This window comes from Vanessa cardui, chromosome 5 (genome assembly GCF_905220365.1).
Source record: "Vanessa cardui chromosome 5, ilVanCard2.1, whole genome shotgun sequence".
NCBI classification, from domain to species: domain Eukaryota; kingdom Metazoa; phylum Arthropoda; class Insecta; order Lepidoptera; family Nymphalidae; genus Vanessa; species Vanessa cardui.
In genome coordinates, this window is record NC_061127.1 from 15,250,597 (window position 1) to 15,262,848 (window position 12,252).

At 40.1% G+C, this 12,252-nt stretch overlaps 1 protein-coding gene across 1 annotated transcript; it reads left to right on the forward strand.

Annotated features, from left to right (window-relative positions):
- The first annotated feature begins 2,428 nt into the window (after positions 1–2,428).
- LOC124529851 lies at positions 2,429–5,575 on the forward strand. The gene is made up of 2 exons (XM_047103780.1): positions 2,429–3,311; positions 3,420–5,575. The coding sequence occupies exons 1-2, from the start codon at positions 2,429–2,431 to the stop codon at positions 5,573–5,575; spliced, it is 3,039 nt and encodes a 1,012-aa protein (XP_046959736.1).
- The last annotated feature ends 6,677 nt before the right edge of the window (positions 5,576–12,252 follow it).

Consider the following 12,252-nt stretch of genomic DNA (forward strand, 5'->3'; position numbering starts at 1 on the left):
TACAAAGTCATTTTAGTTAAATAAAATTACATGAGCCGAGATGGCCCAGTGGTTAGAACGCGTGTATTTTAATCGATGATTGTTGGTTCAAGCCCAGGTAAGTACCACTATATATATATGTGCTTAATTTGTGTTTATAATTCATCTCGTGCTCTGCGGTGAAGGAAAACCTCGTGAGGAAACCTGCATGTGTCTAATTTCATCGGGCACTAACCCGCATTGGAACAGAGTAGTGGAATATGTTCCAAACCCTCTCCTTAATGGAAGAGGAGGCCTTAGCCCAGCTGTGGGTAATTTACAGGCTGTTACTTTACTTACTTTTACTACGATTAAATATGTATGTTATATATCCTGCCTGGAAGTCAAAAACTCAAATTGATTTATCGTGTTATTTAGATTTTAGATACAAATTCGAAGCGATACCTGCATTTGTTCGCCATGAAGCGCTAACATATACCCAGTACGCTTGTGGTGTTGTACACTAATTTGTCGCACAAAGGGATTCGAAAAACCAACAACGGATTAGGCTCGCGGCGGCCGCGCTGATGACGCGAGTCGCTGGACTGATAGACGAATATAACATTTGATACAACCTGTATCTGTGTTTATGTTTTTACTACTTTTATTGTTTTTTTTTTTTTCATAATATTTCTGGATTCACGGGTAAAGGGTGCACCTGATGGTAAATAGTCTAATAGATGGAGAATCACCACTGCGCTTCGACGCTTGGTAAAAAACTTAACATATTGAAATTTCATTATTACCTAATATATAGCTTACTTGATGGTGGGGCTTTGTGCATGTGTTGGTAAGTACCACCTACTTACCATATATTTTAGCATTAAGAAACATTAATAATATAATTGAGTGATTTAAAAAGTGAATGAGCCAATGCAACTACAGACAAGGAACTCAAAATCTTAGGTCACAAGATAGCGCATTGGCGCTTTAAGAAATGATTAAAGTTACTCACGCTGTAAGTTTCTACAGACAGTGGTGATTATTTACCATCAGATATACTATTCAACCGACCGCCTATGACATATAAAAACGCTTATAAGAAGGAACTCAATTTCAGCGTTAAAATAAACGCAAGTTTGCGCTAACTGGAACGCCTTGATACATGAATTTTAATAAGATTTTTTAATAACACCGAGCTTTCAACGTGATATACGAGAGAAACGAAATAGATTGTTACCTCACGGATAGCCTTAAATTACGTTTAAGAGCGTTACGTGAAAATATTCAAAACGTTGACAGTTTTATTTCGGTTTTATATTTTCGTTGATGGTACGATTAATATTGATACTCAAGCATTTTTTTATTAAACGATCAAAAGATTGTATGATGAAGCGATTACTCAGTATTTAATACTTATATACATATAATATATATATATATATATATATATATATAAATATATATTCGTTCAGAGGGTGGATCTACCAGGTATCTGTCCGATAGTTGGTTGGAATCACTACGGGTACGCGACCCCGGACTGCTCTAGCTACTAGTGTCACATTCCAGTATCCTCCGTGATCACAGTATCCTTACCCCTCTCCTGGATTCTCTGTCTCCAAAAATTATCGCTGCGTCACGCCCTTGTTCCCATGTCATTCCCTTCCTTTGTTTCCTTGCCTTCCGGCATATTGGACGTAGTAGAGTAACAGCGTCGCTCTCTGCTAGCCGACTTTCTATTTTGAAAGTAACAGACTGTCGTTAAAATCGTTGTTCTCTACAAACTCTCATCAGTAGCTATAGGAAGCTGTAATAACATCGCAGCGGCTACGTTCTTCTTCCTCACGTCGGCTCGTGAAATAAAACCTGATGAGGGGAGGGCTGTGACCCCACACCGACACAGACGTCAACACCTTGTCAAAAAAGAAGGAAAACTAACATTAAACCCGGAGTGGCGCCACCGTTTAGGCGTAAGCCAGGTGCCTGCGGCCAAACCAGCACCACACGTATTGACCCGTCATTCCTGTGGATCCTGCTGGGGTGGAGGAGAGGGTGGCATGGGTACTGGGTAAGCCCGTGCTGCCATAAAGTCGCCTGACCCAGGCGTAGCAGCATCTGCGAAGAGGACACTTCGCTCACCTGTCTTGCAGGTGGAAAACAACACGGAGAGAGGCAGTCACCGGTTATAAGTCGGCACGAATAGGCGTAAGTGCGGGCGCCAGGGGCCACTCTTGACAGTAGGAGGATCCATCGTAGATCCATTGATCAGCTACCGCCTGCTCTAAGTCGGGCAGTAAGGCAATAAGGTACTGATCCGCCTCAGCGTTAACTCGTTCCGCCTGGGTGAACGGAACACAAGCCTTACAGCTGGACGTTGACGCTGTGACATTAACCACCCACTCAAAGGAAAAATCCCAAAGCCCATAACAACGCTACTTACATGCGCTTTGCGACATGGAATGTCCGAACTATGAGGACAGGCTTCCTGAACACCTACGGAAGCCCCGATTGCGCCCAAGAACTGCGCAAAACTTACAGTATCGACGTGGAGCTCAAAAGGCTCACTATTGATATTGTAGCCTTACAAGAGACCAGAACCGAAGACGAAGGATCTTTGCGTGGAGCTAACTACACTTTCTACTGGAAAGGCAAGAGTTCCTCAGAAACACGAGAGCATGGTGTAGGTTTCGCGGTTCGAAACCAACTCATCAACGCCATAGAGACACCTGTAGGCGTTTCCGAGCGGATTATGTTCATGCGTCTAAACACAAAAAGCGGCTTTGTCACTCTAATTTCCGCTTACGCACCAACGCTTAATTCAAAACCAGAGACCAAGGACCAATTCTATGACCAGCTCGAAGAGACAGTACGTAGGGTAAATCCAACTGACAGACTGCACATTTTGGGTGACTTTAATGCTCGCGTCGGTCAGGACACATCAGCCTGGCCTGAATGCCTCGGTGCACACGGCATAGGTAAGCTAAACGACAACGGACAACGATTGTTGGAGTTTTGCTCAAAGCACCAGCTGTGTGTCACCAACACCTTTTTTAAAGGCAAAATGATGCGGAAAGTCTCGTGGATGCATCCTCGATCTAAACACTGGCACCAATTAGACCTTGCTCTGTCAAGAAGGAGGGACCTGCGGGAAACGCTCCACACGCGGGCGTTTCACAGTGCCGATTGCGACACCGATCACAGTCTCGTTGCTACTAAAGTTCGACTTGTCCCCAGGAGAGTCCATTCTTCCAAGCCGCTCGGTCGAAAAAAGATAAATCTTTTTAAGACTCGTGACATGGAGGTAGTGGAATCTTTTGGGAGACTTGTCCGTGAAGAAGTTGCAACTTGGGACAGTACGGCATCAGCGCAAGTCGAATGGGAAAAACTGAAGTCTCTTCTGACTGACACTGCATGAAAAGTGTTTGGGTATCAAAAGATAAAATCTTACAACTGGTTTCTAGAAAACGAAGAGCACTTAGTTCCCTTGATTGACTCAAAACGCCAAGCCGCTTTAAATTTTCGCCTCAACCCTTGCGATGCGACGCGTGAAGATCTCACGAAGGCAAAAGCCGCACTCCAGCGCAGCACGCGCTTTTTTGCAAATGCGTACTGGACGGAGCTTTGCCAAAGCATCCAAGCGTGCGCAAGCGCGGGGGATACTGGCGGGGTTTACGCAGGCATCAAAAGAGCTCTTGGACCTACACCAAAAAAGACGGCACCTCTCAAAGAAATCGACGGTTCTGTTATAACAGACAGCACTCGTCAGATGGCAAGATGGGTAGAACATTACAAGGTTCTCTACTCGTGCCCAGTGGACATTAAGCCAGATGCGGTGGAGCTTGTCCCGAAACTGGCAACTTGGCACGAGCTAGACGCCGCACCCACCGTAGAGGAACTTTATCTGGCCGTCAAGCAGCTCAAATGCGGAAAGAGTCCTGGTAAAGACGATGTTGTCACCGAAGTCGTCAAGCTTGAGTGCCTCTTGCCCATCCTCCACAACCACCTGGCTAAGTGTTGGGAAGAAAACTACGTCCCTCAGGATATGCGAGATGCTAACATTGTCACTCTTTATAAAGGCAAAGGCGACCGCGGCGACTGCAACTGTTACCGCGGAATATCTCTTCTTAGCATCGTCGGTAAGGCCTTTGCTAGGGCCATTTTAGGCAAACTACAAAGGCTCGCCGATCGCGTATACCCTGAGGCACAATGTGGTTTTAGGTACCAACGGTCAACTGTCGACATGATATTTTCACTCAGACAGCTACAAGAGAAGTGTAGGGAGCAACATACACCCCTAGTCGTTGCATTTGTAGACCTAAATAAGGCCTTTGACTCCGTGAGCAGAGAGGGGTTATACTCGGTTCTTGTCAGAATTGGATGCCCCCCGAAACTCCTAAGGATAGTGCAATCGTTCCACGAAGGTATGGAAGTCACAGTCCTGCACAATGGCAACATATCTACGCCATTTGACGTACGCTGTGTCGTTCGTCAAGGTTGTGTACTGGCCCCTACCTTGTTCGGAATATTCTTCTCGGTGCTTCTGAAGGTTGCTTTTGGGGATGAACAGCAGGGCGTCCACTTACACACGCGAACTGATGGTAAGCTGTACAACATCTCAATGCTCAAGTCCAAACGCTACAGGGAGGACCTATTTGTAGATAGTCTTCTCTTCGCTGACGACGCTGCCTTTGTTGCTCATGACCAGGCTCAACTCCAGAACCTAATAGACAAATTTGCCAGAGCTTGCCACCTTTTTTCAATGTCCATAAATTGTAAGAAGACCGTTATTTTAGCGCAAGGATGTTTAGAACAACCAGTCATCTTGCTTAACGGCGAACCTCTGCAGGTGGTTAACAAATTTTGCTACCTTGGGTCGCAATTGTCGAGCAATCTCTCGCTTGATGCAGAGATCGACTCCCGCATCGGCAAAGCAGCCTCCACGTTCGGGAGGCTCCGTTCAAGGGCTTGGGACAACAGACACCTTACGGTAAAAACGAAAATGCTTGTTTACCAATCATGTGTCCTAAGCACACTCTTGTATGGAGCAGAAACGTGGACAACGTACGCAAAACAAGAACGCCGACTGAACACATTTCACTTGCGCTGTCTTCGAAACATTCTGGGCATCACGTGGAAGGATCGAGTGACAAACGAGTCTGTCCTAGGCGAGGCACAACTGCCTAGCATCACGGCCATTCTAAAAAAAAAACGGTTACGGTGGCTGGGACACGTGCATCGAATGGAGCACATTCGTCTGCCAAGGCAAATACTGCTGGGACAGGTTGCGGATGCGAAAAGGTCTGTTGGGCGGCCTATGCTCCGTTACAAAGATTGCGCTAAGCGTGATATGGTTGCGTTTAACATCCCTAGCAGCCGATGGGAGGAACTGGCCGAGGACCGTGCCAAGTGGCGACGCCTTATTCACGCAGGTCAATCAAAGCATGACGATGCCTGGTTTAAAGTTCTTAAGGAAAAACGCGTTAGGCGTCATGAGCGGGCTTCAAACCCCCGCCCACCCGGGGGCGCATACACTTGTCGGGAGTGCGGCCGAAGGATCCTCTCTCGCATTGGTCTCTTTAGTCATGAACGCAAGTGCTGCTTAAATCATCTGTCATAGATGCAGAGGCCTATATATATATACATTACTAGCGACCCGGCTTCGCACTGGTGCAATACTAATACTAAATATACTACAGAATCTGTTCATTTAAGACATCACATTACAAACTACTAAAATGATCAGTGTTTCTTTACTATTTCGTCCATAGATTTTATACACGAACGTTCCAAAATTTAAAAAAAAATACCGCATCTAAATCCGTTGCGTAGTTTTAAAGATTTAAGCATACAATAGGATACAGGGACAGAGAAAGCGACTTTGTTTTATACTATGTAGTGAAATGACCTATAACATTTATTTTATTATTAAGAAACAGTAATAATTATAAAACGGCACTGAATATCTGACGAAAGTGTTGTTCTTATTAAAATAAATAACATTTTAACCGTAAATATGATATCATTATCATTTATTTTCTTGCGATATAAACAAGCACTTTGGGTGATACGTTGCTTGATCACGCGTAAGATAAAATACGTAAGGCGTGAAGTAATGTATGAGAATCAACAATACGGGCAAATAGATCGCGTAACTCGATACAGATTGTATTAGATTTATTGATATTTCATTACTCAAAATATAACTTTTGAGAGATGTAACTACCAAATCGCGTGTAAAATAATTTTACTTGGTGGTAGGGCTTTGTGCAAGCCCGTCTGGGTAGGTACCACCCACTCATAAGTTATTGTACCGCCAAATAACAGTAACTCATTACTGTTGTGTTCCGGTTTGAAGGGTGAGTGAGCCAGTGTAACTACAGGCACAAGGGACATAACATCTTAGTTCCTAAGGTTGGTGGCACATTGACGATGTAAGGAATAATAAATTTATGATGAATATTTCTTACAGCTTCATTGTCTGTGGGTGATGGTGACCACTTAACATCAGGCGCCAATCTATACCATAAAAAAATGTTATATAAATTGTACTTTACAATATGAAAATGGAATAGTGTTTTTTGTAGTTCCTTTCATTTTTAGAAGCGCAATATTTCTTTTTGAAAAATAAAAACAAAGGATTGAGTCTGTCAGAGTATTGAACATTGTAATGATACCAAAACTTGAATCTATATTAATATTATAAATGTAAAACTATCTCTTCCACGACAAAACCCCTGAACCGAATTGGATGAAATTTGGTATGAAATAAGCTTGAACTCCAAGAAAGGACATAGGCTATTTTTGTGCCTGACACATGACAACCAACACCATAAAACGCAAACAAAGCCGTGGATGAAAACTAGTTTAAATATAAAATTAGACACTTTGTTTATATCAAGTTGTCTTCCAAAATTAAAACGTTCTTTAAAAAAATATAAACACAATCATATTACAATAGAGGTGCATTGAAATTTATACCGTCGCCCATTTTTTTAAATACTAAATATTTATATACTAGAGTCAAAATGCGAAGCCCCTTAAATATCAGAGAAACACAACATGGGACATTTACATGTTGTGTTACTTTTCCAATCAAGAAAAAAAAACCTTTAGCACGTTTTCATACTTTGGAAAAGGCATCGTTTTTCTTATGTTACGATAACGTCATTATACCGCTGACGGTAAATGTCGATGCGTCATTCATAATAGCCCTGAGGGTTAGCATTCAAAAGCAGAACTATTCAGCAGGAAGTCGCTTGGTAACTTCCTTATGATACGGTGATAAGTGAAGGTGCGTTGAAGCATTTTTGTAGCGTATCATCAACCGCCATAATTTCACCATCAAAATAAATATTTCACACTACTCACTGACATCTCACTTGGCACATTTTAACGTTTCACGATCTTAATCTGAAGTTCAAGTTACGTCTTGCGGAATAGTTCTTAGTGCTTAGCCGAGATGGCCCAGTGGTTAGAACGCGTGCGTCTTAACCGATGATTGCGGATTCAAACCACCATTGAAGATTCATGTGCTTAATTTGTGTTTATAATTCATCTCGTGCACGGTGAAGAAAAACATCGTGAAGAAACCTGCATGTGTCTTAATTCAAAGAAATTCTGCCGCATGTTTATTCCACCAACTCGCATTGAAACAGCGTGGTGGAATCAAAATCAATGTGTGTTCCAAACCTTCTCCTCAAAGGGAGAGCCTTTAGTTAGCCCAAGGTTTGGAGGCCTTAGCCCAGCAGTGGGAAATTTACAGGCTGTTGTTGCTCTTGTTATTGAATAGTTTTTCAACGATGAGAAATATAATCACACGACAAACTACAGGATGCACCAGTAAGGTTAACACTAGTGAAACCACGCGTACTGGCCGTTATATATCGAATGGGTATTAATGAGGTTGTGGATCAAACTTCCAAAGGTTTAGGGAACTAGCAGAGAAAACAACCGAATGATTAGTTTCCCCAAACACCAAACTTTTGTACGTGACTCGCCTCTCCTCAAGCGCTAAACTTCTCCTAACTTAATGAGGGAATTTCTTTATCCCTCTTGTAATTAATCCACTGACTTGAAACGAAAGTTCGCAATAAAATTGCATAATATTTTAACAGCTTGGCTTTAATTAAGTTCTTAACAATGAATGATAGATTGAAAATCGTAAAGGGATAAAAACGCTTATTGATTAAAGGTGAAATATTTCATAAAAGTTCATAGACTTGTTTTATAATCTACTAGCATACCGCCCCGGGTTCGCACGGGTAAATAATATTCGGCACATAAAAGCAGGCTTGAAAACCAATGTCAAACAATTGTGCAATGTCTTTACTTGGTGGTAGCGCTTTGTGCAAGCCCGTCTGGGTAGGTACCGTCCACTCATCAGTTATTCTTCCGCCAAATAACAGTACTCAGTATTGTTGTGTTCCGATTTGAAGGGTAAGTGAGCCAGTGTAACTACAAGCACAAGGGACATAACATCTTAGTTCCCAAGTCGGTGGCACATTGACGATGTAAAGAATAGTTAATATTTCTTACAGCGTCATTGTTTATGGGTGATGGTGACCACGTACCATCAGGTGGCCCATATGCTCGTCCGCCAAACTATACCATAAAAAAGTCAGTTGTTGATCATAATAATCAGATATATAACAATAAATAAATAATATATATAATTTTGTATAAATTTGATAGTGAACCATGAAAGCTAATTTGTTAAAAACTTTGAGCGTATCTGCCCGAATGATCATTCCGGCTGGATAAGCGTTATAATTTGGAAGTCACAGTACACTTCTGTGTCTCGAAAAGCACATCAATCAAGTACTACACTAGAAATCTTCCTAGTCGTGTCAGTAGTTACTACAATATAACCTGAGTAGTTAGCCAGTCTATTTGGAAATTAGTGAGGATAACATAATACTTGAGGACTTTAGTACTTGACTACCATATAGGTTTGCACAAAGATCAACCAAGTACCAGTCCTCACCTCTGAAGAGAAAATTGAGAATGGAACCGCTCGAAGAGAAACACCATTTATCTGACACTTGCAATACATAACGCTTCCTATCCTTGTTACATGAGCACAAAATCCTGTAGTGAAAACTAGAAGAAAGTATGAAAAAATGTACAATAAAATAGCAACATCGACCTATTTCAACGGTTTTCAAATATACTTGAATCCATGCGTCAAATCGACATCAATTTTTCGCTCCAATTGAGCGATTCGTTCCGCGATTTGGTCTGCTTACTTCTGTATTAAAAATAAAACACTCAGAACATAAGTTAAACATACTTTTTGTGATGAATAATTTTGAAAATCAGGTTGAATTACTTATACAATAATAAATACATAATAATATGTAGACCGCCACAAAAACCGTCCTGCATTTCACTATGAATATCAAGCAGAAGATAGTTAATCTATGTAAGGGCACTGTTATATTCCCAGCGCATTCAGCTCAGTTTAAAGTGACATTGATAAACATTTATACATTTATTTGTTACCTTTGCGAGTCATTTTGATAACAATTCTACTTAATGCCTTATCAGAAGACTTTGATCTTCCAATTCACACATTCCATTACAATATTAGAAATATAATAATATTTTAAATCATGTTATATTCAGTAGCATAACAAATTAATCATGTTTGTGTAAATATATATGAGTGTATAAAACTTAAAAAGTGATTAAAAACTCATATAAAGTTTTTATGTTTTTTCTACCTACAAATTCGTTCCCTCCATAACTACACAGAGTAAAAGATTATTCCACCACGCTACCCACCTAGAAATGAGAGATTTTTTTATGTAATAGATTGGTGGACGAGCATATGGGCCACCTGATGGTAAGTGGTAACCATCACTCATAGACATTGACGCTGTAAGAAAAAAAAAACTATTCCTTACATCGTCAATGTGCCACCAACTTTGGGAACTAAGATGTTATGTCCCTTGTGCCTGTAGTTACACTGGCTCAATCACCCTTCAAACTGGAACACAACATTACTGAGTACTGGTATTAGGCGGTAGAACAACTGGTGAGTGGGTGGTACATACCCAGACGGGCTTCCCCAAAGCCTTACCACCAACAAAACTTTACTAGGAACCAATTTGTTTTTATATAATTAAATTACATAGGCAAAACCATTTTTCTGGCGATTTCTGAATTGAAATATATTAAGCGACTATTTACTGGAACAAATCTCTGGATATATATTTATGATATGATGATACGGGTGTATGGACCACAATAAGAGGATGTTGAGAAATCATAAGACACCGTGAGACAATTTTTTTTTTTCGAGATGATGATCATGACGAGCATATGGGCCACCTGATGGCCAGTGGTCACCATCACCCATAGACAATGACTCTGTAAGAAATATTAACTATTCCTTACATCGTCAATGCGCCACCAACCTTGGGAACTAAGATGCTATGTCCTTTGTGCTTGTAGTTACACTGGCTCACGCACCCTTCATACCGGAACACAACAATACTACTGTTGTTTAGCGGTAGAATATCTAATGAGCGAGTAACCTACCCAGGCGAGTTTGCACAAAGCTCTACCACCAAGTGAATTAAGACATAATTATGACATTTGATATATTTCTCAAAGATAAGAAAAAATTTTTTTGGTTATTTACAAGACAATCTCGGCCCTTGCGTAAAAATCGAAATTATATCGATAACTACATGTATCAATCGACTTTTGTTGCAACAGCGTGCCAATTAATTCAATATAAATGATAATATATAAGAGCCGAAGAGAGTTGAATAATATAATAACAATAAATGAATTGAAATAGGGATGAAAGTTTTCCTTGATAAACATGGAAGAAATTGGCAAAGTGCCCCGTTTTTCACCGCAGCCAGTCAGTATCCCATTGGTTACAACATAGACACCATGTCGCCTTTCGGAACACTTTTCGCATACTTCGGTGTGAGTATTCCATTAATTTAAAAATCAGTGAAAGGCCATCGTGGTTTCAAGATCAAATTAATTAGTGATCAGTGTGGTGAAGATACCAATTTTCCAAATGAGTGATAACTTCCTGTTACGATTATTTATATATAATAGTAGTGAACTTTAGTTTAAATAAAAAATATTGTGTTAAAAATGCACTCGGATTGACAAGCCTTTTTGAAATCTCATATAATGAAATGAGTCACTGAGAAGATGATGTAAATCATATAGGGCTACATTACATAATACAAATATATAATACAATTACCTGCCCTCTTAAAACTGGTTAAAGTCGACTATTAACGTCACCATTACATGTATTCTGATGGATATGCTATCGCGCTCTATGAGACAGCTGATCGTTCGATCTATTTGTATATGTTTATTTATCATAATTTTCTTGATTTATTTATCTTTTTTGCTTCTCAATATACAACACTAAAATTGCTTTACAATATATGCTCCATCATTATTATTATTAATTCACTAAATTGAAAGAATATTTAGTAGGATATGTAATAGGCAAACAGTCCAATGAGCTATCTGATGGCAAGTAGTTACCACTATCAACAAGCAGTCATCACTGAACTTGGGACCCGAGATTTTATGTATCTTGTACCTTTTGTTCCTTTCGAGCACTTACACCAACCAGAAAACAACAGTGCTAATAATTATTGCTTAGAGGTAAAATATAAGACGAGTCGATGGTATCTACCTACTCAGATACAGCACTTACTGGTACAGCTGCACACAGCTCTATCAGCAAGTTGGAAAGCCCTACCAGTAAATAGAAAATATTAGGAGTTTGTCATACTCGTATATCGGTATTTTGACAAAGCGTCACGCATGCGCCGTGTTGTTTTGACTAAGGTGATCTCATCCCCCATTGAAATTTGTTTGCGAAGCCATCCTTAAAAGCCTGTCAATTGTTTGCTATGAACAAATGAATGGCGGGGTTTGTATTACGCTGGTTTCAGAGCTCGTTCGTGGAATTAGAATTAATAGTTTTTTGGCAGAATAATTCATATCATCAAGATTATTGATCATATAAAGAGAGCAATAAAAATTGTAACCCGAGAATAATCCATAATTATATACATCCATAAAACATTTACTGTATTTCTTTGTTATCATTGAATATCAATAATTAATAAATTATTGATATTCAATGATAAATTAAGAATTTTGAATTCATTATAATTGCTCAATATACTCTTATAGAATTTCGAATTAATTATAATTACTCAATATATTAGCTGAGATGGTCCAGTGGTTAGAACGCGTGCATCTTAACCGATGATAGCGGGTTCAAAATCAGGCAAGCACCAC

Coding starts and splice junctions, on each gene's coding strand:
- LOC124529851 (XM_047103780.1), top strand. CDS start 2,429: ATGAGGACAGGCTTCCTGAACACCTACGGAAGCCCCGATTGCGCCCAA. Junction 3,312..3,419: donor AGAAGTTGCAACTTGGGACA/GTACGGCATCAG, acceptor ACTGGTTTCTAG/AAAACGAAGAGCACTTAGTT.